This window comes from Antennarius striatus, chromosome 21, assembly GCF_040054535.1.
Source record: "Antennarius striatus isolate MH-2024 chromosome 21, ASM4005453v1, whole genome shotgun sequence".
Taxonomy (NCBI): domain Eukaryota; kingdom Metazoa; phylum Chordata; class Actinopteri; order Lophiiformes; family Antennariidae; genus Antennarius; species Antennarius striatus.
Window position 1 is genome coordinate 7285215 of NC_090796.1, and position 27258 is coordinate 7312472.

The 27258-nt window shown below is 41.0% G+C and overlaps 5 protein-coding genes across 5 annotated transcripts; 2 read left to right on the forward strand and 3 right to left on the reverse strand.

Annotated features, from left to right (window-relative positions):
- Positions 1 to 1841: 1841 nt before the first annotated feature.
- LOC137588590 (ketimine reductase mu-crystallin-like) lies at positions 1842 to 6362 on the reverse strand. The gene is made up of 8 exons (XM_068305742.1): positions 6240 to 6362; positions 6001 to 6151; positions 3122 to 3184; positions 2928 to 3029; positions 2622 to 2805; positions 2379 to 2500; positions 2208 to 2292; positions 1842 to 2091 (listed from the first exon to the last, which is right to left on the reverse strand). Exons 1-8 carry the CDS (start codon positions 6317 to 6319, stop codon positions 2018 to 2020), a joined length of 861 nt encoding a protein of 286 aa, XP_068161843.1. The 5' UTR covers positions 6320 to 6362; the 3' UTR covers positions 1842 to 2017.
- Positions 6363 to 7685: 1323 nt separating this feature from the next.
- LOC137588602 (NHP2-like protein 1) lies at positions 7686 to 8787 on the reverse strand. The gene is made up of 3 exons (XM_068305754.1): positions 8596 to 8787; positions 8301 to 8421; positions 7686 to 8113 (listed from the first exon to the last, which is right to left on the reverse strand). Exons 1-3 carry the CDS (start codon positions 8596 to 8598, stop codon positions 7851 to 7853), a joined length of 387 nt encoding a protein of 128 aa, XP_068161855.1. The 5' UTR covers positions 8599 to 8787; the 3' UTR covers positions 7686 to 7850.
- A 737-nt stretch (positions 8788 to 9524) lies between these two features.
- uqcrc2b (ubiquinol-cytochrome c reductase core protein 2b) lies at positions 9525 to 15598 on the forward strand. The gene is made up of 14 exons (XM_068305321.1): positions 9525 to 9616; positions 10881 to 10967; positions 11301 to 11450; positions 11580 to 11644; positions 11749 to 11805; positions 12086 to 12210; positions 13008 to 13105; positions 13194 to 13251; positions 13382 to 13477; positions 13598 to 13797; positions 13953 to 14033; positions 14168 to 14244; positions 14986 to 15139; positions 15257 to 15598. Exons 1-14 carry the CDS (start codon positions 9584 to 9586, stop codon positions 15338 to 15340), a joined length of 1365 nt encoding a protein of 454 aa, XP_068161422.1. The 5' UTR covers positions 9525 to 9583; the 3' UTR covers positions 15341 to 15598.
- A 1122-nt stretch (positions 15599 to 16720) lies between these two features.
- Positions 16721 to 21996, forward strand: LOC137588525 (uncharacterized protein C16orf52 homolog B-like). Its single transcript, XM_068305654.1, has 3 exons — positions 16721 to 16926; positions 20269 to 20481; positions 21276 to 21996. The coding sequence occupies exons 1-3, from the start codon at positions 16821 to 16823 to the stop codon at positions 21458 to 21460; spliced, it is 504 nt and encodes a 167-aa protein (XP_068161755.1). The 5' UTR covers positions 16721 to 16820; the 3' UTR covers positions 21461 to 21996.
- A 1478-nt stretch (positions 21997 to 23474) lies between these two features.
- tmem235b (transmembrane protein 235b) lies at positions 23475 to 26874 on the reverse strand. The gene is made up of 4 exons (XM_068306007.1): positions 26572 to 26874; positions 26424 to 26504; positions 26189 to 26326; positions 23475 to 24014 (listed from the first exon to the last, which is right to left on the reverse strand). The coding sequence occupies exons 1-4, from the start codon at positions 26780 to 26782 to the stop codon at positions 23785 to 23787; spliced, it is 660 nt and encodes a 219-aa protein (XP_068162108.1). The 5' UTR covers positions 26783 to 26874; the 3' UTR covers positions 23475 to 23784.
- Between the last annotated feature and the right edge of the window lie 384 nt (positions 26875 to 27258).

Below are 27258 nucleotides of genomic sequence, written 5' to 3' on the forward strand. Positions count from 1 at the left end.
GTACTCATTCCTGATCCTATCCTTCCTGGTCACTCCCAGAGAGAACCTCAGCATCTTCATCTCTGCTACCTCCAGCTCTGTCTCCTGTCTTTTCTAGAATGACACTGTCTCTAGACCAAACAACATCACTGGTCTCACCACAGTTTTGTACACCTTTCCTTTCATTTTAGTACACCTGACACTTACCTCCACCCGTTCCATCCTGCCTCTACACGCTTCTTCACCTCTTTTCCACACTCTCCATTGCTCTGGACTGTTGATCCTAAGTACATAAAATCCTCCACCTTCTTGATCTCTTCTCCCTGTAACCTCACTCTTCCACTTGGGTCCCTCTCATTCACACACATGTACTCTGTCTTACTGCGGCTAACCTTCATTCCTCTCCTTTCCAGGACAAACCTCCACCTCTCTAGCTTCTCCTCCACCTGTTCCCTGCTCTCACTACAGATCACAATGTGATCTGCAAACATCATAGTCCATGGAGATTCCTGTCTAACCTTGTCTGTCAGCCTGTCCATCACCAAAGCGAACAAGAAGGGGCTCAGAGCTGATCCCTGATACAGTCCCACCTCCACCTTAAACTCCTCTGTCACACCTACAACACACCAATATTTACAATCTGCAGAATAAATTAAATAAACTACTAAAGTGCACTTAACAATGTAGCCGCAAGAGGACACAAGCCAGTGTCTTATTGTGCCGGTCCGAAGCCCGGATAATTACAGAGGGTTGTGTCAGGAAGGGCATTCAGCTTAAACTCTTCCTACGAACACACTTTCCTCCTCTCCTTCTTCGACCAACAGTAGTTCGATTTCCACCAGCACCCTGTAGGTCAACAGCACCGATGGCGGTTGTTGTTAACCCGGGCCTCGACTGATCCAGTATGGGAGTCATAGGTTTGATTTGGCAAAAGTTTTACGTAGGATGCGCTTCCCGACACAACCCTCTGTATTTATCTGGGCTTGGGACCGGCACAATAAGACACCCACTTGTGCCCTCTTGCAGCAACATAGTTTGCCTCTGGTTATTAAGTACACTAATGAAGATACAACTAAATTAATCACGGGACAGCGATATGACATGTCCACAAACCGGCATGTATTGAGTTCAAACAGCTATTTACTGTACAACCTAATTCCTTTAGCTTGCTAATAGTTAGCTGGTAGGTCAGCTTATTCTGAACCAAACACAAATGTAAATGTTCTTGTCTGGTATTCTGTCCCTCTCGGCGAAATGCGTGACGGATGATTTTTTTTCTCTCACATGAGTTTGAAACGGAAATTTAAAAAAAAAATTTTTTTTTAGGTATCTTAATGTTTCACAGCTCCGCAATCTCTAAACTCTGTAGGATACAACAAGGATGGACGTTCTCTGTGCGTGTCCTGTCCCGCACGCGCAGTGAGTCACACACGAAACAGCCCATGGAAAGGAAATGTAGAGGAAATGTTTTGGTTTCCATATTGAACGCCCTTATACTGTACAGTATTATGAGTGACTCTCGGGTACTACTACTACACACATGAACTATTAATAATACAACCAAATATTAATTTAGAGCAGGGAAACATTATGATGATGGTGTTCTTAACCTTTGTTCCAGCCTGACTGCTGGTACAACTAGACTCCATCCAACCTGGTAAACCACTTCAATAAATCACTGATTCATTGCTGATTATCTGTTCATTGACAATTAACCATTATACCATGAGATACTTTTTGGAACATTATTGGCTCATACAACAGATTTTTAAAATAAAATTTTATTGAGCAGGCTTAAGTAAATTACATTTGAATTTGACAATATTGTTGACTGTCATTCATTCATCTTCTACCCATTGCTCTTAAGATTACTGTCCTTTATTATTTTTTCGTCACCAGCTCTTGTGCCGTGAAGGTTAAATGGAGGAGGTCAGTATTTAAATGCTTACATTACATGGTTACATTATGACAGGCTTAAAGCTGCATTTTTGGTCCACATACAGTTAGACATACAACAGCATTTAAATGCAGGACCTTTTCATGGTTGGTTGGCTTGTGCTTTCAACTTGTCCATCACCAGCTTAGCAGACACCGCATCTTGAACTGCCAACCCTGTTAAACATTAAAAAAGTCATGGTTACATTATGACAGGCTTAAAGCTGCATTTTTGTCCACATACAGTTAGAAAAGTAAAGCTCTTTCCACGTGAATAATCAGGTAAGTCTCACCAAGGGATTTGAACACAGTCGTCTTCTCTCTTAGAGCAGGTTTTGTCCCGTTAATGACTTCCCCAAGCTCTGCGAACATCTCAGCCTAGAAAAATACGATCCTCAGTAAACTGATTTCTGTATACAGGACAGTATATCTTCTTGAGACAGAAAGCACAGTGTCAGGCTGACCCCTGACAGGATGATGTCACCAGACTCCTCCATTGCACCGTCCTTGCTGTCAACGTACACCACCGCCTCCTTCATCAGCGTGTCGTCCAGCTCCCTCCAGTCTGGCCTGCACGCTCCCACTGCTGCTCAGCAACAGGAGGCAGAGAGTCACATTCAGCCCCACAATTCACAAGTCCATTCATTGTGATATGCTGATCTATACCCTCGTTCAAATTCTCTAACGTGTTAATTATTCCGTCTCACCGGCCACATGGGCTCCTGGCTTGACCCACTGACCAAACAACACAGGGTCTATGCATCTGGTTACTGTTATGATGACATCCGCTCCCCTCACAGCTTCCTCTGCTGAGTCACAAGCTGACACTGGTCCACTGACCGACTGGCAAAAACTCTCGGCTTTCTGTCGTCTGTGGTTCCACACACGCACCTGTGAAGAACATGGTGACTGTTACTAATATCTATCAGCCAATTACAGTGGCGGGATGAGGATGTCTGAGGGCAGGGGCAAAAATATTCAGCTCTAATATTGCTATTCACGCACATCTGTACCTCTTTAAATGAAAACATCTCTGTGAAGACATCGTAGTGACTCAGGGCTTGGATACCAGCTCCTAAGATGGCCAGCACCTTGGCTTCAGGGGGCATCAGCAGCTGCGTGAGAGAAACACAGGACAGACCCATGAGGACCAAAACTACAGGCGGAAGCATGGATGCATTTTGAGTCAGACTCGGGTCTAAATTACCTTAGCAGAAATTGCAGAAACTGCTGCAGTCCTCATTCTTGTGATGACATTTCCATCCATAATCTGTGAGACAGAAGAAACTATCTTGGTGGGGACAGTTCAGCATGACATAGCAGGAGCCTCTTATGTCATGTGTACATGACTGGTAGCTGCATGTAGGAAATCCTACACATGAGAAAAATCCTGCCACATTAGCCACTGAAGATCGGGTCCTAGGGTTTCTTGAAAGGTACGTCCATTTAAAAAGGTATTATGTAAAGTTTGTTATGTGCAGTAGCAGGGTTTGCGCTGACCATCTGATCCCATCACTATAGAGTGGACTGAATTGGCCTATGTCCTCTCTGAACTACTCACTCCCCCACACCGCCCCACAGACCCGTCCTTCCATCCCTTCTTTCCTTATACATGGTTAACGAACAGCAGGTTAGACAACAATTAAATGTTTAGCTGACATTTTCCAATGCGGTTAAGCAGCATTTAAAAATTAGTTTAAGGGGAACCATTAAGGTTTCATCTGACATATCTTAAATGTATTTAACTATTCTGAAAGTGTAGGTTGTAGATAATAGTAGTCATAAGAGTTCTGAATGACTTTCAATCATGTAATTTCTTGACGAATATGTAACTTTGTAATTAAAAACCTAAGAGAACCCGCAGTGACACCAGTGTAACATGCACATTGAATGTTTAGGCCACTTCGTCTTTAGTTATAACCCACATAATTTTCCTTTAAGAATAAATGGGTGTGGGTTTTTAGGGGTTAAGAGTATGAATAAAAACTAGGCGAAATGCCAGCTCTGTTTTAAGCTTTAGTGTAATTTGTTCACAGGATTTATTTTGTCTGATTTAGTCACAAATACCCGCTAATACTACATATCAGTGCAGAAACCACGATTTTAAATAAGCAATCCTGTTTGCGTAATACCTGGACTTCAGACACCCACAGTTCACTTCTCGAACCTTCCTACCAGTGCACACAATCGTCGGTAGCTGAAGCGTTCTCTGCCAGCCACTAGGGGGCAGTGCTATGTTAGGTTACTTGTTCTCTTGAGTTAGTCATGTGATACTATGCTGTCATGTGATACAAACTGTTCCTTTTTTATTTTATTTTATTTTTTTAATAAAAAAATGTATTGAAGAAAATTCTGTATAGTATACAAAAACAGTATACAATACAAACAGAACATATAAAAGAGTTGCCAGGGGGTATGACCACATGTCCTTACATTACACAAAAACACCTAAAGCATAACATATGTTTAAGGTCTTCACAGCTTTTTTGTTGTCAGAGCCGTCAATAAGCTGTATATATTGTTCAACATCTTTAAGAAAATGAATAAAATTAGGTTTTTTGTTGCTGAAATTACATTTATGAATAAAAAATTTAACCAAAATTATTAACAGATTTATAAGAAAACAAGTTTTTTCCTCTTTCTTGGAGCACTTGTAAAAACAAAAAAAACCAACATTTTCGACTGATACGGAACACACTTCAGGTGTCATCGTCTCTCGTTACCCCTAGATCAGCGGTCCCCAATCAATAATTCTCAGTATTGTCATTATTATTATTTGATTGACTTGTTCACCGTTCTATTGGAAATGATCATTATTTCTCCTACGTTGAATGCACTGATTGTAAGTCGCTATATTTTCAAAAACAACCTCAACAGTGCAGTCACTTGAATCGAGTTTTTAATATAATAATTTCTTAATTATTTTTTTTACAGAGATGTTAATGAAAAAAATGCTTTTTATTGTCTGTTGATGCCTGCAATTTACATAAACCACTGCGGATCATTTGTTATTGGACTACAGCTGACCTGGCGTCATTATCGAGCAAATGAAGGCCGATCGGTGAAAATGTCTTCGATTTAGATGAAACGGCTCCGTGGCGCAAAAAAGGTTGGGGACCACTGGATTAGCCTACCTGGGCTACAGGGGGTTTTGCGCACTCAGTGGTCATTTATGCCTGTCATGATGGTACGTCATCTAATTGCTTTTTTACTACAGTATTTTAATTCATAGGAACTATGTTGAGCAAAAAAAAAAAAAGTAAAGTGGTCCGACGAATATGTGCAACGTGAATTTACATTTTTTCATTTATTTTAACATTTATTTAACCAGGCAAGCAATTAAGAACAGGTTCTTATTTACAAATGCAGCCTGAACAAAGAGCAGTGGCCCTTAGATGTGTGGGGGTGGGGAGGAAGGCTGAAATAAACAGTTATACATTATACAGAAAATATGAAGAAAAATAAATACAATACAAAAGAGAACGAGAGAGAGAGAGACTCAACAAGTGCAACTGTCAACTACAGTTTCATGCAGGTTTTGTTTAAAAGCAGTGAGTGATTATGGGGACAATGAGTTTGAGGGTGTTTTGAAAAGTGTTCCAATCATTAGCTGCAGCAAATCGAAAAGCACTGCGAGCAAATTTACATGTACTTGTATAACGGAATGTGATGGGAGTCAGCGTTCTGCATGATTTGCAATGTCAAGTTCTCGCACTGAACCAGAAAAAGGAACACTTCCTTAAGCTGCATGGAAAACAAAAGAAACAGACTATGCTGTGAAAATGGCATTAGAGTAGCACTTGCCAAGGTGAAGCCACGCATTTCTGAACTGGTCTCTCAGAGACAACAGCAGAAGTCACACTGATTTGTAGGTAAGTCATTTCAAGTAAGTTCATGCACTGTGTTGGTTTTGTTAGTTGAAAAAGGTGACATTCATGCGCAATTGATTAAATACACCAGTAAAACATATACTTGTCTTAAATTTGAAAAAAAAATTTTTTTAATAAGAACAGCTCGGTGAGTGAGCATATGAAACCGGCATGGTTTGGTACTTCCAACAAGGTCAAGAGCCACTGGTCTACTCACCGCCTTTGCGTTGCCGGTCTCTGGATCGAGCAACACCACTGTGGAGTTCGTCCTTGGTAAATCCGAGCCCTCCTCCCTCCTGTAGAAGGACAGCAGCTTTGTGCACAGGACTCCATCTTTCTCCATGTATGCAGGCATCAGACCAAAGAAGCTGTAAACGTTCATGACAAGCAGCAGCAGATTGTTCAGGTTTATGCCAAATAAACAGTCACGCATTGAACAGAGCACCACAGACGCACCCGTTGTGTTTCTTCAGCGGCACCACGCAGCGCACAGGTTGGACCAGCTCTGCGCTGTCCCGTCTGGAGAAGATCCCCATTGCTTTTTCTAAAGCGGGCACCAAGTCTCTGTAATGCAACAGACTCTTAATCTCCTTTTCCCAAATTAAGGCAGTCATCGTGTCTGTTGCTACTGGTTAGAGGAGTAGAGTTCTGACTTCTGAACATGTTCAACACTTGATTTATCTGTGCGCCACAGTCCGGACCGACGCGTCAAGCTGACTCTATTGGTTAATGGTTATGGGTGGAAATCAATCAACACATCAATCTTGCACACACTCACACCTAGGGGCAATTTCGAATGATGAGTTCACGTGGGGTGCAAGTGTTGGAGGGTGGGAGGAAGCCGGAGGGCCGGGACTGGGCGCACACACACACGGAGAACACACAAGCTCCACACATGGGGGACTGGAGTCCTGAGACTTTTAGCTGTGAGGCGACAGCGCTACCCATTGCACAATGGTGCCTCCCCAATATTTAACAATTATATATTGCATATCATATATTCAATTAAGAATTCAAAAGCTCCTTGACATTTTGTCATCAAGGACAACTTCCCCTCTGCAATCTCTTTCTGACAGTTTGAGCAGAATCATGCCCACCAGTGATTTACTGGAGGTCTTTGTGGAGTTCCCTACTGGAATCTCCTCCATGTTCTTGATACTGCCTGGAGACACAATAAAGTTTCTGGCAATGGCATGTACTTTAAATATAGAACCATTGACTACTGGTAACCACTCCAGAGCCATCATCCCAGTCATTTAATTTGTCTGAAATTACCAATAAAACTTGATTGTCATCTTGCTCTTGACCTTCAGGTTTTTCCAAATCCTTCCAACTCATTCACTTCTCCTCTTTGCAGGCCCCCCATTCCAAAGGAGGATTAAATCTTCAGCTAATACACTGAAGCACGATTCCAATATCGTGCCATATACAATCGATAGACACAGACTTTGCCCAAGATCAGTTCAAGAATTACTCCTGCAAGACTTTTTTTCTTCAAATGTAGTAATACCTCATCATCAGTAAAGGTATGTGAAAGGTATGTGACATTGCTTCACAGAGGCCAATATGACCTAAAAAACAGAACTCATTGAACTTCCTTGTGGGAAAGCCTCAACATGTTCTCTACTGTGCTGCATCACATCTTTTATAGACTCTTTGTAAGTGTTTGGGAACTGAGGAGACCAGCTATTTTGAAAGTGAAATATTTTACCATTCTTCAATCACTCAAGAATAGAAATTTTCCAACTATCTCTACAGCACATTACTCTGCCTTCTATAACGAATCATTCTGTGTAAATGTATTTATAGTCTCATAGTAAATAGAAACGCTTCCTATCATGTAAAGGCTGTCTCCATGGTCTCAATAAAATGACTAATTTAAAATGACAAAAACAAATAACAGACGATTTAAATAAAACATTTATTGTGAATAACGGATGCCATGGCAAACCGAAGAAGACAAACTTTCCTAAAAAGGTAGAAAAAAAAAGTTTTTATTTAACATAAGACTGTCTGGAATTTGCTTCCTTTTTTCAAGGAGACTTTGTATCAAGAGTGCAACAAAAATCACACAAGCAGTCTCTCAATGGCCATCTGAACAGACTGAATCTGCGGTTTGAGCTGAGACCCCTCTTTTATAGTGACCGAGGTAGCGATGACGGGGCGCGACACCCCACAGGCCCGGCCCAGGGCCTGCTTGGAGCGGACAAACACATATGGTACATTCTTGTCCTCACAGAGCAGTGGTAGGTGGAGGATTATCTCCAGTGGTTCTGCATCAGCTGCCATCACAATAAACTCAGCAATGCCTCTGTTCAGGGTTTTGGTAGCTGGGAGAGAAGATGATCACATAATAAAGTATGTTAAACATCGCATTTAGTTAGACACAGCTTTATGCTAAGACTGTGGGTTCAAGAACTACTATAGATCTGACGTTGTCTGTGATTGAATAATCACTTCTTAAACTTTTTTGAAATACAATTTCAGATCGTCAATTGTCAATTGGTATTTCCTTACCTTCATTAGCCCCCTTCCTCAGCTGTTTGTAGTTTGAGGCTTGCTGCACCACGTCCAATATGGTTTTGGTCAGCGTGGCATCAGCCAGCGGGTAGGCCTTTGGGTTCACTTGAGATTCACTCTGATCATAAAGTACACAAAAGAAAATACAACTAAATTAATCATAGGTAATCTGTATAAAATGACCACAAACCGACACATATTGAGTTTAAAAAGCCGTTCACTGTGAAACCTAATTTCTTTAGCTTGCTAATAGTTAGCTGGTGGGTTAGCTTGTTCTGAACCAAACACTCACCATTGTAAATGTTCTTGTCTGGTATTCTGTCCCTCTCGGCGAAATGCTTCACGGAGGATTTTTTCTCTCTCGCTTTAGTATGAAAGGGAACACGAGAAAAGAGTTTTTTTGGGGGGGTTTCTTAATGTTTCACAGCGCCGCAAACTCAAAACTCCGTAGCATACAACAAGGACGGACGTTCTCTGCACGTGTATCCTGTCGCGCATGCGCAGTGAGTCACAAACGGAACCAGCCCCTGGACGCGCTCTAGAGGAAATGTTTGTCGTTTCCGTGTTGGAAGTATTTATATTTTCATTTTGTTTTCCTTATTATGCGCTATTTATCTTTACCGTTGTCTATCATAATACGAACAAATAGATTTCTCTGTTTTTTTAAAGATCAAATAAACACACAGTGTTCAGATGGTTAATACAAACCCTTCTTCGTTTGCATTGTATATTACTAGTAGAATATCTGGTAACATTAAATCATAAGATTTAGCTTAATTTAATTTAAAAAATAATTAAATCACTGTCTTGCTACAATCAAGACAAAAATATAGATGAAAAAGTTTAAATCAGATCAATGTACAAAGCTGAGTTGATTTATGCAGATTTTTATCAATGGAAATTTCTAGCTAGAAACAGAAAAAGAAACGATTTAGAACAAGGGATGAAAAAGATGGTCCCTGAAATACAGCTGCCTTGTCCTGGATAACCAACATACTCTCTCAAGTTAACAGTATTATTCATTCATTCATTCATTCATTCATTCATTCATTCATTCATTCATTCATTCATTCATTCATTCATTCATTCATTCATTCACTCATTCATTCATCCGCTTACGCGGTGTTCCAAAAATGGATGACTGTCCTCCGTAACGACAGGGGGCGCCCGCTAATACTCTCAACTCTAGTTTTGAACCGCTAGGCCTTCTGGGTAGGGCACTCTCACGGTAGGTCGGCGGCCATATTGCTCTATCGACCTGACTGAAGGAGAGAGAGGTGATGAAGGGGATTCGGTGCATCAGTAGGTTGTCGGTAAGAATTTATTGTTTTAACCCACGCATTAGTGGTTTGGGGACAGTCCACGGACATTTTGCTCCAGGGTGGGGCCTTGTGGTGTAAAAATGAAGGGTTATGTGTCGTTAAGTTGTACTGTATAGCAAATAAGGAAGCAGTCAGCTGAAGCTGGTCTTTACGTAACGTCTATCAAACCAATAAATTATGTTACAAAACTAAAATATAAAATACAATTATAACTTGTGTGTAGACTCTGGTGTATTTTGCCGACTGAATTCACTAAAAGCAGTGACTTGGGTCATCAAATTTCAAGGAACTCTTCATTAAAGATCTACTCGGGTAAAGCTAGCATCGGTTCCATAACACATAACACTGTCTGAATGATAAAAGGTTCGCATATCCCATATTTAAATGATCGATTTAATGTTCTCAAACTCTATTTACTTTCGAGGCAGTGGTGAATGTAATCCAAAATCCAACCTACTAAACCCACACAGCATCTCTAACCATTTACCTTTAGCCACACAGTACAGTACTTGGTGGTGTTAATTGAATTAATTAAAATAAATTCGGTAGCTCAAATATAATGAAACAACTAATAGATTCATCATTTTTTACGTGTGTAGAATTTTGTTATGATGATGTTAGTGACTACAAATCCATGATCAGAAGGTTGTTCTCAAACTGATAGAGCTACATAATTTTCATCAGCAAACAGCTTTCATAAATAATTATCGTTTTGTTTTGTTTTGTCCTCATCCTGAACCCTTGATAGATGCTATACATTCATAAAGGTTATGTGGTTTGAAATTATTTCAGAGGCACACAGTTGAACATTGTTTTGAGCATTGTCTACTTTTTTCAAGGCAACAGCACAACTGTCCAGCTTCACGTGTAGTCATATGTGAGAAATCGTGTTCCAATGGAATTAAATGATAAGTTTTGTGAAAACACGTGTATCAGTCATATAGCTGTATTTATATTGCCCCTTTCTCTAGCCTAGTCCTAGTTGCTTATTAAAGAACAAACCCAAAATGGATGTAGAGATGATTACAGCTAATTTTAAGACCCAAATTACATAGTTAAGGTGATCATATAAGATAATTAAACATGTTATTAGCAAATGAAAATAATATGATGCAAAATGTTATAATTGTGGGGGAAGAAAATCCAGCACCACTACAAAAAATTCTCTGTACTATAGCTCTGATTACCTTTCAAACAAGAAGTCAGGAACAAACTAACTGTAATGCCCCACTTTCAACCTCTCTCTGTTTTCCAGACAAGGCTCTATGCAGCCCAGGCTTCCCGTAAGGTGGATAATTCTGGAGCTGCTGAACATGTTAGGTTTCAGCCACAGGATGTGCAGGTCAGTGTCTGATGACTTGCCTTTCTTTCAGAGACACTTAAATATGGCTGCCAGAAAAGTCTAGGCCCTTGCCCGACACCTTGCTTGTCTTAAGCTTTTTCCAGGGGCTACCTACATTTACTAAGATGTACAGTGAAAACTGTGTGTTTTTTGTCCATACAAAAGTATATGTGCTGCTAATGCAGTATTGAATTCGTTAGCTACTTGTCTCCACAGATATAATTATCAAACTAAGTGCAGTTGACGCTTTTAAGCTTGTATTATTTAACTATGCATTCATCTAAATGGAAATAATGAACTGTAGCACATGTCTCTATGTGTCCTTTTATCCAGATGACCAGACTACCCAGTGGACTGGTGATCGCCTCCCTGGAGAACTATTCCCCTGCCTCCAAGATTGGAGTATTCGTCAAGGCGGGCTGTCGTTATGAGACCCCTGACAACCAGGGCGTCAGTCACGTCCTCCGACTGGCTTCCAGCTTGGTATGATACAGCATACATACTTACTAAACTTAAGTTTTTGTGTCACTAATCGTTTCTGCCGAAGTGATAAGGTACAAGAGCATGAATGTACCAGTTATAAATTTTGTTTCTGACCTGATGTTTTTCCAGACAACCAAAGGAGCTTCAGCTTTTAGGATATGCCGTGGTGTTGAGGCCGTGGGAGGTAGCCTGAGGTGAGAAACCTGCAAGAAAGGCCACACAGCAAACCTCTAACTATAAATTTCTTCTTTGACTAGTTTTCTTATCTGCATATCTGTTTGCTTTTGTTTCTTTGCAGTGTGACATCATCCAGAGAGAACATGATCTACAGTGTTGACTGCTTGAGAGATGACATGTGAGATATGAGTAATATTATTGTGACTGGGAAAAAATCTGTACTATTTTTTCCAGTGTTGAAAGGTAGCTGTACATCCCTTTGTGTCTTCATTAAAACTACCGCGCAGATCAGCTCAATTTAATATTAAACAACAGTGACCGCAGCCTCTCATGTCAGATTTTCTCAAAACAATTCCTGGTTGGTATGCTTTGCTCCAGAAGTTTGTCATGCAGAAGCATGGCACAGTTGCACTTCTTCATATCTCTAACAAATATTTTCCTGCTCATTATTTCTCTAGTGACACAGTCATGGAGTATTTGATCAACGTGACAACAGCTCCAGAGTTCCGGCCATGGGAGGTGTCAGCTCTTGTGCCCAGAGTGAAGATGGACAAGGCTCAGGCTGCCCTGAGTCCTCAGATAGGTGTGGTTTGAAATTCTGTGCAGTGCATAGAGTTTATAGTCATTGATCTTTGACAATCCAACTTTAGACATCTTCCCAGGTTGTTTTTAGATCCCTAATGTCTTATTGGCTAATCCTAGAATTAATGACTTGTAATTAATAACTGCTGCAGCATCAGAAGCTGCAGCACTTCAAGCTGTGATTCATTAGCTTGACTTTACCGTAACCATGTAGAAACAAAAGACATTCTGTGGTGTAGGTAAGACATACTGTAAAACACCAGGCTATTGAGTTTGTTCGATTAAAGGACAAGGTCGCAACTTGTTTCATAAGAAAGGTAACTGTTGTATTTGTATGCAAAGCATAAATGTCTGCGACAATTAGCTTTACTGCAACCTAACTTATCAACTAATGAAGTGACAAGTGTTGTTAGATAAATAATTTCAATCACTATCCCCTCAAGGTCAGGTGAGGAGTAGGGCTGAAAAGAGAAATTGGTATTGGGCCCAAATTTCACTTATTTTTTGTAGTGGAACATAAAGTGTGTGGTGAAGTGTCTCACTGGAACATTTCTAATGCTCATGGGAACTTGTGTGACTATTATGATCTTCTGTTATTACTCTGTTGTGATAGAAGTTAATCTTTGTCCATAATCACTAATTGAGTTTTCCCAGCAGAAGGATAAGCTGCTTCCTTGCTCACAAACCTTCCAGTTTTATGTAATGATCTGGTCTTTTTTGCACTCAAGTCACTTATTCACCAGATTCGGTAACATTAAAAGCTCACCGTTCACGATCAGTTCTCCTTCTGTCTTGCAGGCTTAGCTGAAGGTCTGCATTATGCAGCATACAAGAACGCTCTCTGTAACTCCCTGTACTGTCCTGACCACATGGTGGGCAACATTCAGTCTGAACATGTAAGTATTTTTGTCATCATTTATTAATTAAAGATTTTTGGTGAAAGTATACAATTTAAATGCCTTTCTGATTATTTCTATGCTCCAGCTGCACCAGTTTGTCCAGAACTATTTCACAAGTGCAAGAATGGCTCTTGTTGGACTCGGTGAGGATCATTTTAAATTTGACATCAACAGAACAATCCTTTAATAACAGCACTTTTTCAACCTAATCTTTTAATCCTGAATGTGAGACAGTCTTTTATTGCATGACATTTTATTGTGTTTCTTCTACAGGAGTTGACCACACAGTGCTGAAACAAGTTGGGGAGCAATTCCTCAACATCCGCAGTGGGGCTGGCACCACAGGGTCCGTGGCTCAGTATCGTGGAGGTGAGATTAATTGACGTTCAAACTCTGCACCACTTGCAGATTTACCTAACTTTGACGCTCCTATCATAGTGTACCATATCACCCCGTGTGTGTCCCGTCATTGACTCCTCCTGCCTCCAGGTGAGATTCGTCTGGCCAGCACCAACAGTGTGGTCCACGCCGCAGTGGTGAGCCAGTCAGCAGCAGCAGGCACCAGTGAGGCTTTGGCTTTCAGCGTCCTGCAGCAATTACTGGGAGCTGGTCCACAAATCAAGAGGGGCTCCTGCACTTCTAACAAATTAGTCCAGGGTGTTGCCAAGGCAACTGCTGACCCCTTTGATGTGAGTGGACCTGCTCTTGATTTGCTTTATATAGAATTTTCCTAATCTTGAGAGGTGTACACATTCTGAAATGATATAATATGGCACCAAAATGTCATCAGGGCCAAGTAAAACACTTTTTCATTAGTTCATTATGTTTTTCTTTTCCTGAACAGGTTAGTGCTTTCAATGCAAGCTATTCTGATTCTGGGCTGTTTGGGATCTACACCATCTCACAGGCTGCAGCTGCTGGCGACGTGAGTGTCCTGCTGTCATCACACAGTTCTGTTCATTCATACAAACTGTTCAGTAAAGAAGCTGCTGGGTTTTTTCTCCCAAAGTAACAAAGCAAAAGTGAAATGTCTTGCTGTGCCCTCCTCCATCTCTGCAGGTGATTAAGGCTGCCCTCGCCGAGGTGAAGGCTGTAGCTGACGGGGGAGTCACAGCTGCTGACCTCACTCGCGCCAAGTAAGATTAACGGATGATTCCCTGATGTGGTTTCTGATTTTTACATGCAAGCTATATTTTGAATCCAGCAAGAACTTAAACAGATGGAAACGACTAGTTTTAGCCCTGCATCTCCTAGATGCAGGGCTAAAACTAGATGGTCCGACATTTCTGTCGTGGAACAGCAGTTTTTTTTCTCACCACTGTCACTAACTGCCTGCTCATGGGGGAATTAGTAGATCACTGTAAAAAAAGAGTGATCTGTTCCAACTTGTAGGGAAAAGTTTTGAAATGAAGATTTTATTTAGAGCGATATAATTAAATTAAATAATGCTGAAGTTAGCTGTTACTTGATTTAGGAAGAACTTGAAAAGCATTTTCTCTCCACATTCTGTCAATATTTTAAGATAATCTGGCTGCTGGCAGTAGATTTATGTTACATAATAAATTATACCCTTAACCCCAGACAAGCCGATTATATAATTTCCCTGTATAAAAGTAAATTATCTACTTAGAAATTTTGGTCAAAACAGACTTCAGAAGCATGATTTTATTATGTTTCCATTTGAAATTAATAAACCAACATAAAAACCCTCTCATTTCTCATCCTTATATTAAATGATATGCAGATTTCTTGAAGTTGTTAATTCTTGTATGTTCTTTTACATTCCAGGTAGGTTGTTGTTGCTGAGTTTTTCACAAATGTGAAAAAGGTAATGTAACAATGGAATTTATTAAGATACCATCTCCTTTTCTCTGCAGGGCCCAGCTAAAGGGACAGTTCCTGATGTCTCTGGAAGCTTCAGAGTGTTTGTTGGAGGAGATGGGCTCTCAGGCTCTGGCCAGCGGATCCTTCAGCTCCCCTGAGGAAATCTCCAAAAATATTGACAATGTGTCTTTGACTGACATCTCCAACGTAAGACATTTGGTTCTTGTCTGTACTTGTTAGGACGTTAAAGAAGAGTTTTAGCCACATGCTTTGGAATGTACTTAATCAGATCTTAGTTTTAATCTTTGTTTGTTATATTTTCAGGCTGCAAAGAAATTTGTGTTGGGAAAGAAAACTATGGCGTCCAGTGGCAACCTCATAAAAACCCCCTTCTTGGATGAGATTTGAAGCCCTCTGGACTGGAACCAAGTCTGACAGCCAAGCGGAAATAGTTTTCGCAATATTTTGACAAAAGTTGAAAACTCGATCGTCACATCGCAAGTTCTGTTATTAAAATAATGTAATGACACCATGGGGTATTTATGTGACGTAGCAGTTGTTTTTCAGGTAATGTTCCTCCGGTGCATTACAAAGTTGTACTCCACACAATTGTCCACATTAACTGTAAAGCTGGTGTAAAATACTGAATAAATTCTATCTACCTTACTCAGAGATCGAGTGTTTGTAATTTTTTAGGACTACATTCACATGCTGGTTGAAAGTGACACTTTGATCTCAAATCTGATCTTTTTACATTGACTGTTTACATTTGTCTTTTTCCATCACTGCTGACAAAATAACATGTAAAATGCAATTTGTTCTCACTGCCATTACAACATCAGGATCAGATTTAAATCTCATTTAGGATGACATGACATAGCCCAAATTAAGATTCAAATTTGTGTTTACACTGTAAAGATCAAAAACACCTCTTAGGAGCCAATGAAATATTTTCTTTTTAGTTTCTCTTTTGCTTGCAGTGTAACCTTCATCGTTGCTTTAAAAAAGAAATTGTTTTACTTTTAAATATTTTATTTTTTGGAATTGCGATCAAAGACAATCCTGTCTCAAAATGTATATACTTTCTTGTTGGACAACTTTCAATTTAAATAAGACTGAAAAGTTGTGTTTATGAATTAACTGAATATGTGAATCTGAGAAAAGGAAGCTGTGAGAGAAATAAAAATATATTGATGCTGTTAACATTTATTTTCCAAGTCTTCAATATAGGACTGGAGTATAGGTATATATCTGAAACTCATTCATTAATCCTTGGTTACTTCATGAGAATTGAAAACAGCAACGTCGACAATTCGCGGATGTTCTCGCGAGATTTGGTAACGAGAGTCATGGAGCGCAAACCTGACTGGCTTTCAGTGTCCATTGCTGGGAGACGACAATAACACACTTTCTGTTTCCTTAAACGGTTTTTAATCGGGTTCATGGCGACACTCTGCACACTAGTAAAGATTTTAAGTCCCAGATACAAACTCTGAGATGTAAGTTTGGCGTTTTCTTCGCGTTTGCGTCCAGATTCAGCAAAAACCTTCGATATTTATGGGAGAAAAGCCAAGCAGACTCAAGAATCAAGTGGATTTAACCTCGATCTGCCTCAGACTTCATCACCGTGATGAGTAACTCATGAGCCCGGGTGGTGGTGCTCTCCCCCTGGGCTGGAGAAGGGTCAGCAGGTCGGGCCCGGTGGGGCTGTGGTGGATCAGACATGATGTGAGGATGGATCCCACCGAACCCATCGCGATCACTTCCCTGAAGCTGCTCGGATGCTGACGAGGCTCCTGGAATGGGTTTGGGTCACCGACTCATGAATGTCCCGCCTCTGCTCTCATAAGCACAGAAACACTTTTCACCCCCCCCCGGGTCCCCAGACATGGATAAACTGACCGTGATATCAGGATGTCTCTTCCTCGTTGCAGACATCTTTGCCATCGCCAGCATCGCCAACCCGGACTGGATCAGCACCGGAGACTCAGCTGGTAGGTCCACTTCATCTCCACTGAATAAAGAGGATTTTTAAAAAAATGTTATTTAGGTTTGTTGTGTCTGAAGTGGTTTTATGAACATGTGCTGAACAATCATGAACAGTCCTGAACAATGTAAAACTTACTTCACAGGTTAACAGAGTAGGAACAGATAGACAAATAAAAGTCAGTGATAAGACAGAGGTCTAAAATGTGCATTACTATAATTTACACAAAAGTAAAGTAAAATTTATGAAAATAAAACATTTAGCAGCATTGCAGGATAATCTTCAAAGTTCTGTTCAGGAGTCTTATTGCCTGGGGGGGTGAATCGGTCCCAGAGCCTGCTGCTGAGGTCCGGATGCTGTGGTTCCGTTACCCAGACGACAGAAGGCCAAGCAGTTTGTGGCTGAGGTGAATTGTTGATTCCGGTAGATTTCCGGACGCTGCCACATCTAGAGGCTTGTAGAGGTCTTCCGTAGAGCTCTTCGGTTCTGAAGAACTCTTAACTCACCTCTGAAGGGTCACCTGTGGTCAGATGGTTGTGTCATCAGCAAATTAAACGATGATGTTGGAGCGATGTGTGGCCACACAATCGTGTGTGAACAGCCCTTGGTGATGTTAAAAGTCAGGGTGGAGGATGTTGTGCTGCTGACCTGCACAGCCTGAGGTCTGCCCGTCAGGACATTCAGATCCAATCACAGAGGGTGGTGTTGAGCCCAAGGTCTCTGAGCTCAGTGATGATCTATTTGTACTACAGGAATGAATGTTTGCCTGAATGTTTGTCTATGTGTGGATCTGCCATGCCCTGGCGACGCATTCAGAGTGTACCCCACCTCTTGCCAGTATCCAGCTTGGATAGGCTCCAGCAATACCTCTGATCTGCGAGGTGAACAAGCAGCTAAAGACGAGATGATTACGGTCGTGTCGTCTGCAAGAAAATGAATGGACGGATGAGTCGATGTTACTCCGGATTAACTTAAATGCTAAGTTCTGCACCCAATAATAATCATTTCATTGATTGCACAGTCACTGGTAGAATTAAAGTTCTGCTCACAGGTGTGGATGTAATCCCACAGACTGCCGCTTACAGTCTCCAGTTATTACAGATGAATATTCAAATGCAAAAGTCCAGAAGCTAAGCATTGATGAAAACTGATGCAACAGACAAAGAACCCAGCAGTGTGTGTGTACAGCTGCTTCAGGCTGCCATCGGCCTTTCAGTCTGTTTTGTGTTTATATTGAAGAGAATAACGGAGCATCACAGTTTTCAGGTTTTACCCCCCATTCGTCACAGTAAAGGATGTTGTAAAATAGCAGCATTAATAATTGTTTAGTTTGCCAGAGAGTAACTACCCAAGAGCAGGAAGTGCATGAAGATGTGTGACTCCTAATTAGACCTCCTGAGACGGTCGTACGTTCCATCTGGAGAATCAAAGGTCCTCAGGCTTAGTCTTTAGTTCGGCTCCAAGCGCTTGGTGGAGATGTGGAAGAGAGTGGTCTGATTGTTGGTTTTGCTGTCTAGATTCTTTAAATGCCCCTCCGAATAATAATTTAAAAAAAGCATAAAAGACTTTAAACTGTTGTCTTGACATTCATGAACCCAAAGTGATGATGGTTACTGTAGGCTAGGATAATTCAGGATCTCTTCAGCATCGGTGCTCCTGGCGTCTGGAGGGTCTGGGCCAAGAAGCCCATCGTCCTTCTCACCAGATGTGTGTGTGTGTGTGTGTGTGTGTGTGTGTGTGTGTGTGTGTGTGTGTGTGTGTGTGTGTGTGTGTGTGTGTGTGACTCTCCTTATTGTGGACTCGGTCTGTGTGACTTTCTCTGTGTGGGTGTCAGTCAAAGCATACACACACACACATACACACACACACACACACACACACTGATGTCACAGCTGGCAGGCTCTCACAGAGGTAAACAAAATTAACCAATGAGGTTCTCGGGCAGGAATCCTCTCACACACCACAGGATGCAAATGTGTGAGACCTAAAGGAGTGTGTGTTCACGGTGCATTTTACTTTAGTGTATGTGTTTTGTAAGTTTTGGAGAACTTTTAAAATATTGCGTCATTCATAGAAGTTGAGTGACACCTGTGAAGACGCTGTGTTTGTGTTTTCTTTCCCTTCTGCTCGTGTTTACTTGTGGATAGTTTGTATGAGAATGGCTTGCGATCAAAATGCCTTGCTTGCTTTTATCTACAGTCCAGAATGTAGGGAAGTGAATGGACTATTTACATTGCCCCCCCACCCCACCCCCATCTCCTGCATTATGGACAGATGTGTTGAGAGGGAGCAGGATGTCCTGTCTATAGGAGCTAAACGTCCTCCTGCAGGAGGATGTGGTGAAGTCTGATGTTCTGGTACCAGCAGCTCCGTGTCCATCAGGAGAGACTGAAGTCCTTTCAAACCACTGATAAATATTTAAAGGGGAGGTTTAATATTGATGCAATAGTCATGCAACACAGGAGCTTTGTGTTGCATGACTATTGCATTTATAATGTTGCTTCTACCCTTTATAGTTTGGACATAGTTAAGTTAATCAAAGAAGTCTCAGTGTCTTATTAGTTCTGTTTTCCTTCTAGTGAAAGATGTTTTGGGCTTTCTATTTTTTATAATGCCTGCATTCTTTGTGACACTGATGTGGATTCTGCGGATCCAAATGGTCCTGAAAAAAACTGTAGATACAAAAAAAAACCCCATAAAGCTTCCCTCTGTGTGTGTCTGCGTGTCAGTGACTTCCTGCTTGGGAAAGATAAGTCAGAAGAAGGAGGGAAACTAATGAGTATGTGATGTGTGAGGATTCAGTTTTACAGTCAAGTGTCGTTGTTGTGTGTGACCTCTGTGGATGTGGGGCTAATGAGGCGTCGGTGTTCAGCCCACATCACAGCCCTCTGCAGGCTTTGATAGAATGTCACATGATTGGCGATCTGATACAACAATATCGATCGTTTCTTTCTCGACCTTCTTCAGTTTCTCCTTCTCGGTCATGTTTTGTTTGTTCATACCAGAAATCTCGGAACAATTTTCCGGGGATATTTTCTAAGCGTTTCCTTGCTGCCAACATCCTAATCTGACAGGAAACTGAAGCCGTTCCTCTCAGCATTGCTGGATGGAGCGGCGTCAGTGAGTGGACATGAAGTAAGTTGGGTGTGTTTTCCATTAGTGCAGGACAGGATATGTTTCTAGTATTACTGTGTACATGTGAGTAATTCCCATGGTGCAGTGCGTCACAGCTTGGTTTGCTCTTCAGCTTGTTAATCGATGGCATTTTCTAAAGTCAAATTTTATTCGGTCACGTTGTTGATGGATCTGCATGTAAAACATATTTTGACCCCTCTCTGTTCCCGTCCAGGCTCTCTGAGTGTTGGTTTGGTCCAGCAGTGCCAGACGATCCACGGCCGAGACCGGACCTGCATCCCCCCACAGCTGCCTCCGGAATGGATCATTACACTGTTCTTCATCATCCTGGGCATCATCTCCCTCACCGTCACCTGCGGTCTTCTGGTGATGTCGAGCTGGCGGCGCGAGGCGGCCCGACTGGCCCGGTGGATCGCCTTCACTGGAAGTAGGTGTTCTCTGTCAGCTCTCTTCTTCTATCTCGTTCATCTTCATAAGTACCGAACAATTTTTGGCAGTCAAGCACCAAAAGGTCAGAAATTAACTGCGCCTTGAGACAAAACTGCCCATTATAAATAATGAAACGCACGTTAAAGAGACGCCACTCGAGAATCTCTTGTGAAATAAACGGAGTTTACCTCAAAATTACAATTCTGTGTCTCATTCCAGGAAAGCTTTTAGTCTGTTAATTATGAACATCTTCACAAAGTGACTGCAGGGGAGCTGTAATTGATTGATGTTCTATTATTACAGGAAAAAGACAGTTTATCAGCGAGGACCAGAGTAAATAGAAAAACGTGAAATCATTTCTCATGAATAAACCTCCACAACGGAGACTTTCATGAATGTAAAGAGAGTTTACTCTATAATCAAAAATGGTTTTTTTTTCATACATTTATTTCTGTTTTTCTTTTCTTTTTTAAAGATTGTTCTGGTGCAGATTGTTGAGTTTCATTTGCATATGTGGTGCTTAAAATACAGCAGCCATATCCTTTTATAGAAATAAGCATCTGATTACTAAAGATAATCTTGTCTGAAGTTTTTTTTTTTAAGGAACTATTTTTTGTATCATGACACTGATGTAAACATATTTAACAAATTTAAACAATCCTTAGTGATTCCTCATCTATTTATTTATTCCTTTAAAATAACTTTTATTCAATATTTAATAGCTTTATTTCTTCATTCTCCGGGTCATGAGGAGACGCTGGTGCTTTTCATTCTTGTTTTTTTCTGTCGCAGTGGTTCTCTTCTGTATGGCCGCCCTCATATTCCCAGTCGGGTTCTACATCAGCGAGGTGGGGGGACAGCCGTACAAACTCCCCAACAACACAGTGGTGGGCTCCTCCTACGTGCTCTTCGTCCTGTCCATATTCTTCACGATAATGGGACTCCTTTTTGCAGGGAAGGTCTGCTTGCCTGGCTGACATGACCTCACACTGGTTAATGTTATCTTTAGAGAAACAGCACAATGACTGGATAAAGTTGGATCACGTGTTGCAGCGCTGAAAGCCCCATCAGAGGAGAAAGAATCCTAGAAGAATCTATTTTTTCCTCTCAGATAAATTGTCATGATGTGAAATCTTTCAGTTGAACGTGTTTGTTCAGAGAGGGAAACAAACACGAAGATCGACCTTCGTCATCATCCATCCGGAGCGATGAGTGTGAGACATCGCGCAGATGGTAGGATGTTGAAGAAAACATGGTGGAAGTGGAAAAGAGAACCTTTAATGTAAAGTTAATGCCTTTAAATCATCACAGATGACTTTGCTGTCAAGATGCACGATGTTGAGCTTGGACTTGGCCAGTTACTTTTAATAGGATGGAAAGTGTTCTCTGACAACAGTCGCATGAGACAATCTGTAATATATACAACGACGTTTCACTGTTTTTGCACATTTTATTTATTTAATAATTAATTTGATTCTTTGTAATGGTATTTTGTATTAAAAGAGTGAATGTTTCCCTGCTATTAATGTGATTAATCACTTTGCCTTAATGAGTTGTTAATCTTAAAATTCGTTTATTAGTGAAACGACGGTCGTCTGTTTATCAGATGGTTGGTGGTTGGATCTGTCACCCACATTTCGACGTATCAATGGGCAAAATACTGAACCTTAAATTGCTGACTATTCCACTGGTGTATGTGTGTGTGTATGTGTGTGTGTGGTGTTCCTAAGGGACATTACTGCCTGATAGATGAGCAGACAGTTTGTCATCTTTTCCCAGATGTCCTGATGCTCTGAGCACAGAGGTCCTCGTCTCATTAAACATGACGCACTGGAACGCAATCCCATTGTGGGTTTTAGTGTGGTCTCTCAGAGGATGGTGTCAGTGATGGTATAAGAGCTATAATCATTGTACAAGTGTTCTCTTAAGTTAAAGTGATGTTATATGTAAAACAGCTAAATACATTTGGTTTGGTGTAAAAATCTGTTTACATTTAGCAGTTACAGTATCTGCCTTTTTAAAATTATAATCTATGAACAGGAGCTCATGAAATATTTCAACATTACAGCTGAGAAGATGACTGACTTCCTGTTTTGACCAAGTTGTTAGTTTGGATATAGACAAAAATCATTCAAAATGAATCTTTGTCTCAATACTGCAGCACTGAAACACTTCTTTTGTGCAGTCTTACATTCACTTTTCACTTTTTATCTGTGTGGATCCACAGAATGTCTGGGTTGCCATAGCGATGTACGCATGAGAGCAGGTACGCATGAGAGCAGCGGGAATCCAGCTGCATGTTAAAGGTCACGTCCCACCCATGAGGCAGACGCTGTTGATTAGAACACGGACTGGGGGGAAAGAAGAGGTGACATTACCTCTTGTTTCTGCAGCAGAACTCAAATTACGGACCAACTTGCTGAAGAACATTCTGTCACATGGAGGAAACAGTTCCATTAGAGAACTGGAATGACAAGATACCTCCATCAAAGCTGATCACGCCAACATAGAGTTGTTCACCCTTCCCTTAGTCCTCCACAAGTTTGCCCTAACCCTCAATATTATGGAAAGATGCCTGGATCCACACTGATATTGATCTGTGCACCACACATCAACAAACTGAAAATCAGCTGAAAAATAATACATGTTTGAATATTTAAAAAATCAGATCCCTTTTTAACTCTTCGACATCTTTCCCTGATAAGGAGAGTGGAAAACTATTGCTAGATCCACCAAAGTGTAGTGTAATTATTTGAAAACTATGTCCCATTAATCCATTTTCATTTGAAGTTCAGCAGAGGTTTTGGAGTACAAACACACCTACTGACACTGGTGAAAGCATCACTTCCTTTGCAACGGTAAGTATATTCTAGCACAAAGCATTCAACACAGCAAAATAAACAAACGCAAAAATACTGATTATCTATGTAAGTTAACGATAATAATGCATTCTTAAATTTATTGTGAAATAAAACACTTAAAATAGTAGGACAGTCAGTTTGGCACAAATTAAATTTCAATCAGCGTTTACAGTGTAACGAAAACTCTCACCACAAGAGGGCGCAATTTAGTCAAATATAATTCAGCAGTTTAACTACATCAGCAGTTAAACACTAACTTATATATAATAATATAAACAAATCTTTAAAATCACCAGAAATACATTCTGACATTTAACAATTAAAATATTCAGACATATATTCAGTCCACATATTTTTTCTTTTCTTGCTCGAGGACACACCAGCTCAGTACAGTTCAGTCCCCATCCTGAATGTTTTGTGCCACAGGGTGATTTTTTTTGTCAGGCCGTGGAGGGACTGACACGCTTCAGCTTCAGCATTCCTGCAGCCATGAGCAACAGCGTCGCGGTGACCAGCTCCAAGCCATACGAGAGCCAGGCCAGGCCCAAAGACCAGCCGAAGGAGGTCCGGATGTAGGCCAAGCTCTCAGGTCCCTCCAGCCGCTCCGTCTCAGCCAAGGCCTGGTTGGAGTAGATGATGTAGAGGCTTGCACCACACAGGGTCAGCAGACCTGGCAAAACCCCACAAAATTAGAAATATCTTTTAAAAAAATATAATTAAAAAGAAAAAAGGACAGAGATCATTTTATTTTTCCTTCAGCCATGCCCAAATTGGTAGTTTATATCTCCATTCATGTAACATCCTGGTCTGTAGACAGAAGACTGAATCATCCAAGACTTGTTGACGCAATACACAAACTATTAGAAGATGAAGGTTGTTACAACTTGAGCTCCATCCTGAGAGCTCATCAATAAAACCCAGTAATAACATGAAGCCATTAAACCCCAATATCTCATATTGCGGGGACACGAAATATATTGACGTTGTGTTATCTGCTTACACTGCATCCAAGTCATCACCGGCCAGACGTAGATGCACACAGCTCCCTCAGTAGTGTTGCTATTGGAAACCCTCATAATTCTGATGGCTTGCTACTGATTTTAAGCGGATGCATGCAGAGAGCAGAGGTTACCCAGCATGGGATTAATAATCCTTTTATTACGATTACACCCCGAGGAAGCTGCATCTGATTCCTGTGCAGTTCATCGTGAAGAGCAGACAAGCAGAGAGAGATGGATGAGAAACAGCCTCACGTAGTGAATGCAGGACTTCTCACTGCCACAATCTCCAATGTGTTGATTTGCTGTCTTTTTGTGTTCTCACACAAGAATACTGAAGCCACATCACGTACTGCTAATTTCAGCTCTGCGTGGACTGGTTTTCAACATGGGAACACTTTATTTCACTCATTTCAGAAGAAACCTTGGATTAATCTGAAAATGTAAAATAAAATTGAAAAACAGAATAAAGGAAGAAATGATTGTCAGGCAAATAAATTCTAACTTTTCCATTTGGTTGCAGGAGGAGGACTTCTTCATGATACTGATGATAATCTGAATAGCTCTACTTTGTGCCATCAACACTTCACCTGCTCCAAACAGACGGGAGCTGAATCTGACATTAAATTGTATTCAGGAGCTGGCAGGGGAAAGTCCTGATGATACCTTGATCAAATTATTTTGATTTTTTTTTTTTTTTTACATGGTCAGCTTGAAAATGGATAAATATGTGCGAAAACATTCCCAACCATTCCGTTTGGGTATTAATTCAATTTTCTATTTGGGTCTAGACTGATAATTTGTCTGAGTGAAGCTAAATCAGACAAATGTTATTTTAATAGCAACAAAAGACTGGACAACAAGTTGATGGCTAACAAGTTTACAAGAAAACTACAGCACATCTAATCAAAGTATTTATTCCTTTACACACAGGATCATGTGCTACTTATTAAGTGAGACGATAAAAGAGTCTGTCTTTTTCCATCACAAGGCCGTCTGCTTGGAAGTTCTTAGAAGTTGCCAGTGGTTCCCGAGAAATCCAGAAGGAAGAGTTTCCCAGACATGAAAACCTTCAGTACTGTAAATACCCAGATTAGCATAATGACTTTAACAGAGTTATCAGTAATCTAATCCTCCGAGTATAGCTCAAATTATCACAGCTTCTAAACAACAAAATAAGTTTCAAATCACTAGTGCTTATCAGAGACATGAGTGTTTTTTTTTGATAATTGGAGAAAAGTCTGTAAAATCTGTGAGGTCCAGCAGAGCTACTGGTGTAGGTTCTCATAGGTCTTTCCTTTCATTATAAAAAGGCTTATCTTAGTCTACTTATTTCAACACTGAAATTCACTTCCTTTAAGATTTCTTGTCGGTTAAAATAATCTTGCAGACAGGCCATTTTACCAGTACATTCCATTTATGCGAATTAACTTTCATTTCTTGTTTTTAGCGGCTTTTCTATGACCAGAAAATAGAGACCAATTTGGAAGCAGCTGTATCCAAGGCAATTTTACTTCACTGTTGTGTCTCCCCTCAGACTAATAAGAAACTTGGAAACACATAGAAACACACACACACGCACACACCTGCCTTTTCAAGCATGCTAAACCAATATGGCCAAATCTAATGGCCAATCGGTCTTGGGTGGTAATAAACGTCCTGTTGGTCACTTGAGATAGATATAATTAATCCCTGTGCACAAGGTGTTCTCGTCTCCTCAAATGAACCAAATAAACTCATCAAGGAATGTTATTTCTAACTGCTCTTATAATTTTTATTTTTTGATGATAAAGCTTATCTGGGTTTACACCAGAACAATGGATGAAGGGACTGAGCGTTGACTTACTGCAGAAGAAGAAGTAGGAGGCTGTGATGGTGAGGAGGACAGGACTCTGAGCATGGAAGCTGACCATCCCACTGATGCCACCGAACAGCAGCAGAACCAGGCTGAGGGGAAGGACCACCGCTATCGCGCTGTGCATGTCTGCCCATCAACATCCACACACAGCAAGGCGCACCTGTTGAGCTGGTCTGTCAACCCGCATCAGAGCGCATGAACTCGGGTGTGCGTTAAAACTCACGCAACATGTGTCGCTCAGCCTCCGAGTACCTCGAGTAGTTAAATGTGAAGGAGTCGATGGAGTCTACGTGCGTCTCTCCGCCTGGATGGACGCATCTGGGTTAAGTTAAAACAAAGACTGCAGATTTATGAGAATAAAAACGACCCACCTTCGTTGATGCTCCACAGTCCCGAGTGGGAACTCAAGTCCTCCAAGTCGCTCACGTTCATGGGGTTCATCTCGATGATGTACCAGTATTCTGTTCCCAGAGCCGTCGCCAGGAAAGTGAAGCTGAGGATGCCGCAGATGCCAGCAGCAGCCACCAGAGAGGTTACCTTCATCCGGCACCGGGGGCTGCTCACTTGGCGGGAAACGATCATGACTCGGACCGACGCGAATTAACCTGCTGTTGAATTATACGCGCACGATGACAAGTCACAAAACTAGAAATTAAGAGAAAAAATTCTACACTTTTGTTGTATTTAGGTTTCTTGTGGAGACAGTAACTAAATCCTGACTTTGGTGACATCAAGTCATATATTCTAACAGCCTGAGTGGAAGTGGGCAGCTCCACTCCGGGAGGGGCCTGAGGAGACGAGGACATTGACGCACGACAGGGAGGAAGACATTAAAATTAGAAACGGAATAATACAATATGTTCAAGGTCAGCCAAGGAACACCGATAGATCGAATAATCGATTGATTGAAAAGAATTCATACCTAAATATTATAACGACACCAAATGTAATTACAAGTGACGAAAAGAAGAAAACAAACCAGATGTGTTATTATTCAGATTATATGTAATATTTCACTACTTCCTCCGATATTTTTATTTTACATTTATGATGAATGA

Excerpts from the sequence above, each read along its gene's own strand:
- LOC137588590 (XM_068305742.1), bottom strand. The coding sequence starts at position 6,319 with ATGGGGATCTTCTCCAGACGGGACAGCGCAGAGCTGGTCCAACCTGTG. Across the intron at positions 2,501-2,621 it reads GCCAGGAGCCCATGTGGCCG|CAGTGGGAGCGTGCAGGCCA; the intron begins GTGAGACGGAAT and ends GTTGCTGAGCAG. Across the intron at positions 2,092-2,207 it reads GACTGTGTTCAAATCCCTTG|GGTTGGCAGTTCAAGATGCG; the intron begins GTGAGACTTACC and ends AATGTTTAACAG.
- LOC137588602 (XM_068305754.1), bottom strand. Across the intron at positions 8,114-8,300 it reads GAGGAAGGGGGCTAATGAAG|CTACCAAAACCCTGAACAGA; the intron begins GTAAGGAAATAC and ends CTTCTCTCCCAG.
- tmem235b (XM_068306007.1), bottom strand. The coding sequence starts at position 26,782 with ATGATCGTTTCCCGCCAAGTGAGCAGCCCCCGGTGCCGGATGAAGGTA. Across the intron at positions 26,505-26,571 it reads ACTGTGGAGCATCAACGAAG|GCGGAGAGACGCACGTAGAC; the intron begins GTGGGTCGTTTT and ends GCGTCCATCCAG. Across the intron at positions 24,015-26,188 it reads CTCCTACTTCTTCTTCTGCA|GTCTGCTGACCCTGTGTGGT; the intron begins GTAAGTCAACGC and ends GGGTTTTGCCAG.
- uqcrc2b (XM_068305321.1), top strand. The coding sequence starts at position 9,584 with ATGAAGGGGATTCGGTGCATCAGTAGGTTGTCG. Across the intron at positions 13,478-13,597 it reads CGTGGCTCAGTATCGTGGAG|GTGAGATTCGTCTGGCCAGC; the intron begins GTGAGATTAATT and ends TCCTGCCTCCAG. Across the intron at positions 14,245-14,985 it reads GCTGACCTCACTCGCGCCAA|GGCCCAGCTAAAGGGACAGT; the intron begins GTAAGATTAACG and ends TTTTCTCTGCAG.
- LOC137588525 (XM_068305654.1), top strand. The coding sequence starts at position 16,821 with ATGGATAAACTGACCGTGATATCAGGATGTCTCTTCCTCGTTGCAGAC. Across the intron at positions 16,927-20,268 it reads CAGCACCGGAGACTCAGCTG|GCTCTCTGAGTGTTGGTTTG; the intron begins GTAGGTCCACTT and ends GTTCCCGTCCAG. Across the intron at positions 20,482-21,275 it reads GTGGATCGCCTTCACTGGAA|TGGTTCTCTTCTGTATGGCC; the intron begins GTAGGTGTTCTC and ends TTTCTGTCGCAG.